We start from the raw sequence: 4,439 nt of genomic DNA on the forward strand, positions 1-4,439 counted from the left end.
CTGGCTGAATGTCTGCATCGTTTAATGGGGTGTGACCTCTACTTTCCATCCCCTACCCTGTTTTCTGACGACATTCCACGTTTTTGCGTGGCCACCCCTGTTTGACGTGGGTGGACTACTTCAGATCCCTAGTATTTGTAGTATCCCTACAGGGGTCGAAATTAGATTTTTATTATGGTATCCATTCGGGATACCAGGTATTGAAATCTGGTATCCCCCCCAAAGCTCTGGTATCCCATTTTTTGGATAGTAATTTCAACAATGTTGGTATCCAAAATCTTGAAATATGCAATAATAGCATCTGAAAATTATTAATATGTAATGTAATTATTATATAAAAATATGAAAAAAGATTTACAGATATGCACACAAGTACACTGCAGACACATTGTCTAGACGCATTGTCTGGTTCGCTTGATACAATGTATACACATCACATTATGATCAACATCGGCCAAGCTTACGCTTGCAAATATGCTATGCCTGCTGTATAACGCTAGTGTGGCATAGTAAGGGTGCCTGAGCCCGCTCAGATCGCGCGCGCCTTCCTCTACTTGCACTCGCTCAGATGCGCTGCCATATAAAGTTGATAACTCAATAACCACTATCCCGATTTTGACGATTTTTTTTTAATTATCCCGGCGGGATACCAAGCATTGAAATCTGCTATCCAACACAAGAATCTACTATCCCGCGGATATCGGGATACCGCTAATTTCGACCCCTGCCCTAGTAGGTTTGGATTCCTACTGACGCTATTTTCTTGTCATTCCCTCACGCATATATATCGTAGTTTTCCCCGAGTGTAATCTCGGGGAACCTGTCTCTCGTTGGAAACGTAACCGCTCGTCCGTGCGGGTCACGTTCCAGGTTCGCATTCAAGATGGCGTCGAGCGTGAAGGTGAGTCAGATCGCCAGCATCCTGCCGTCTGGTGTGGGTTACGGGAACCTGTTCCTGCGGGCGAAGCAGGTCGCGACAACGCTCGAGTGTTTCATCGCGTCCGCCGACATCGAACTGTGCGTCGATCACGTGCCGAGAGAGCGCAGCATGGTGCGACACACCCTCAAGGTGCCCTTCAACAACCAGGAGAAGGCGGTAGGTGCATTCGTTACCTGGGTTTTTCCCGGGAGAAAGGTTTTCGTAGCACCCGATGGACCGTAGTGACTTTGGTGTCGAGTTGAAGCTGTTTGTGTTGTGTCTATCCTCCTTTCTCCTGTTTCGGTTTCTTCACAGCTCCCGTGAGGTGGGTGGGTGCTATGAAATTCAGTTTTTAGCCACACTTCAGTTAGGGTTTGACTCGTGGGCTGTCAGTTAAGGGCATGAAAACGTGTAGGTGGGGACTGCCAGTGATACAAGTGTACTACCGTAGACTTGCTATGTGTAACTATGTAGCTAATAATGTAGACTCTATAATGTAGATGAACGATTAGATTTAGAAGAGCACGATGAAAAGTTCGACCGAAGGTTTGCACAGTGTCGCTTTGCACGGAACATCGTACTGGGAATCAGTGGCTCTACATGGCCAAATCATCATCATCATCATCATCATCATCTTCGTTTATAGTCCATCTTTTCCCGTGCTTGGGGTTGGACTTGCGATGATCCTCCTCCACCATTCTCTGTCCTGCGTTGATCCTTCATCTATATTCAAGTCCTTCAGATCTTTCTGCACTGTCCCTATCCATGTTCTCTTTGGTCTTCCAACCGGTCTTTTTCCAGGGATCTCTAATTCTTCTACATGGCCAAATATCCCATCTTAATAAGGGCCGCGTTTCTGCCGAACATGCCGAGAAAGAATGGCGTCGGCTTGAGTGCAAAAATTCCAGCGAAGATTTACGTGGCGTCTCTCCCTGCACACAGAACATTCTGCGGGAGGCGTCCGCGGTGTGGGAGCGCATGTCCGACCCGACCGACAAAGATGTCTGCATCCCGCACGACGGTTACCTGAAGGTGTTCCAGCTGCAGCGCCCCCTGCTGGAGCAATACGACTGCATCATGATGGACGAGAGCCAGGACTCGACGCCCGGTGCGTACGCCGCACACACACGCAGTCGTGGGAGGCGGGGTTGAATTACAGATTGTTTATAGATTTATATATATTTGAAGAGCTTGTTTGCAAAACTGCCTATGTTCATTTTTCTCAAAAATGGGTTTAAACCACCAATGCATAGTACGTGAACATATACTATGTAGAGTACTTATTTTTCTTGAAAAACAGCCTAAAAGACTCGTTTAATTACAAAACAGCTTACATCCAAAAACCTTTTGTTGCAAAATAGCCTATAATACATCAGCACATTCTAACCAATGCTGAAAACAATGTTAATGATTGTCAAATAATTGTTTTTGTCATTTTCTCTCACTTCTCCAAAATGTACATAGGCAGTTTTGCAAATAAGCTCTTCATTTATAGATTTATTTTAGATTATGATAGATTTGTTCATGATTTTAGTAATTGTATTTATATATTACGGTTCTATTAATTTTTTTACATTGCGAATGAGTCGTGGTATGTTTTCTAATTTCTAGTATATCATGACTGTTAGCTTATCCATAGCTTGCAAGTCTACACTTGACTCTTTTTTATTCGAGTTGTATTGCAAGTATTGCAAGTCACTGCTTTTCTTATCAACTCTCGGTTCTTATGATTGCAGAATTCGAATATGATTTAAGTGTGAATGTCGTAGAAGTTTACTTTTAGAGTACCCTTATCAGACTGCATTTCTGCATCGTCTCTTTCTTTCTCTCTCTGTCTCTCTCTCTCTCTCTCTCTCTCTCTCTCTCTCTCTTTCTCTCTCTCTCACTCGCTCACTTGCTCACCATCTCTCACTCTCCCTTCCTTCCTCCCTGTCACTCTCACTGACTCTCTACTGGACATCTGCTGCAGCTATGGCGGACGTTGTCCTGCGGCAGACGTGTGCTAAGATTTTCGTCGGGGATCCCCATCAGAAGATCTACGGATTTCGAGGCGCCATTAATTCGCTGAATACAATCACCGACGCCGCAACATTCTATCTGACGCAGGTAATGCGTTCTCGCCGAGGTGGGTGTGGAGGGAGTAGGTCGGGGGGGGGCATGTGTGCATGTGTGTGGGTGGGGAGTGTACCTACTCACGTCAAAGATTTTGTTATATATTCGAGCTAGAGAGGGTGTGGTGCATGCATGTATTTGTGCATTGCGTGTGTGTGTGTGTGCACGCTCACGTGCGCATATATGAGTATGCTATGTCTGTATGTCCTGTGAGTGTGAGTGTGTGTGCGAGAGAAGTGCATACATATGTACCTATGCTCCCACACAGACAAGGCACACAGACGCATGTACACACCAGTGCTGCGTGCGCAAATGTACGTACCAATGTATGTAAGTATGCACACATGTACCAGTCCCTCTTCACACATCTGCATGCACACACGCACGCACACACGCACACAGGCGTGAACAACAGCAGAACGATCCGCGGGTGATTAATTGACAGGAGTGAACAACGGCAGAACGATCCACGGGTGAATAATTGACAGGAGTGAACAACGGCAGAACAATCTACGGGTGATTAATTGACAGGAGTGAACAACGGCAGAACGATTTGCGGGGGAATAATCGTCAGGAGTGAACAATGGCAGAACGATCCGCGGGTGAATAATCGTCAAGCGTAAACAACGGCAGAACGATCCACGGGGGAATAATCGTCAGGTGTGAACAACGGCAGAACGATTCACAGGTAAATAATTTACAGGCGTGAACAACGGCAGAACAATCCACGGGTGAATAATCGTCAAAAGTGAACAACAGCAGAACGATCGGTGCGTGAATAATCGTCAGGAGTGAACAACGACTGCACGCTATTGAAGGACACAGATGTACATCCACACAGAGAAGCGCATACATATGTACCTATGCTCCCACACAGAGAAGGCACACACATATGTACCTATGCTCCCACACTGTCAATTATTCACCCATGGATCGTTCTGCCGTTGTTCACGCCTGTCAATTATTCACCCGCGGATCGTTCTGCCGTTGTTCACGCCTGACGATTATTCACCCGTGGATCGTTCTGCCGTTGTTCACTCCTGACGATTATTCACCCGTGGATCGTTCTCCCGTTGTTCACTCCTGACGATTATTCACCCGTGGATCGTTCTGCCGTTGTTCACGCCTGACGATTATTCACCCGCGGATCGTTCTGTCGTTGTTCGCCACTCACGTTATGGATGTGTGACAAGTTCTTCATGTTTTACAGAGCTTTCGATTTGGACCAGAGATCAGTTACGTCGCCTCCTGCTTGCTGGAGAAGATGAAGGGAGAGACGAGGAAGACACTCGTAGGAGGAGCTCAGGCTGGTTAGAGACGACGGGGACGGGCGGGGCGCGGAGGAGAGCGAGATAGAGAGAGGGGAGAGAGAGAGAGAGAGAGGGGGAGGAGAGCGAGAGAGAGAGAG

At 46.7% G+C, this 4,439-nt stretch overlaps 1 protein-coding gene across 1 annotated transcript; it reads left to right on the forward strand.

Annotated features, from left to right (window-relative positions):
• The first annotated feature begins 874 nt into the window (after positions 1-874).
• On the forward strand, positions 875-4,356 carry LOC106816681 (F-box DNA helicase 1-like). Its single transcript, XM_014821303.1, has 4 exons — positions 875-1,096; positions 1,862-2,027; positions 2,889-3,025; positions 4,242-4,356. The coding sequence occupies exons 1-4, from the start codon at positions 884-886 to the stop codon at positions 4,344-4,346; spliced, it is 621 nt and encodes a 206-aa protein (XP_014676789.1). The 5' UTR covers positions 875-883; the 3' UTR covers positions 4,347-4,356.
• The last annotated feature ends 83 nt before the right edge of the window (positions 4,357-4,439 follow it).

The sequence above is a fragment of the Priapulus caudatus genome, unplaced genomic scaffold (assembly GCF_000485595.1).
Source record: "Priapulus caudatus unplaced genomic scaffold, Priapulus_caudatus-5.0.1 Scaffold1453, whole genome shotgun sequence".
NCBI classification, from domain to species: domain Eukaryota; kingdom Metazoa; phylum Priapulida; class Priapulimorpha; order Priapulimorphida; family Priapulidae; genus Priapulus; species Priapulus caudatus.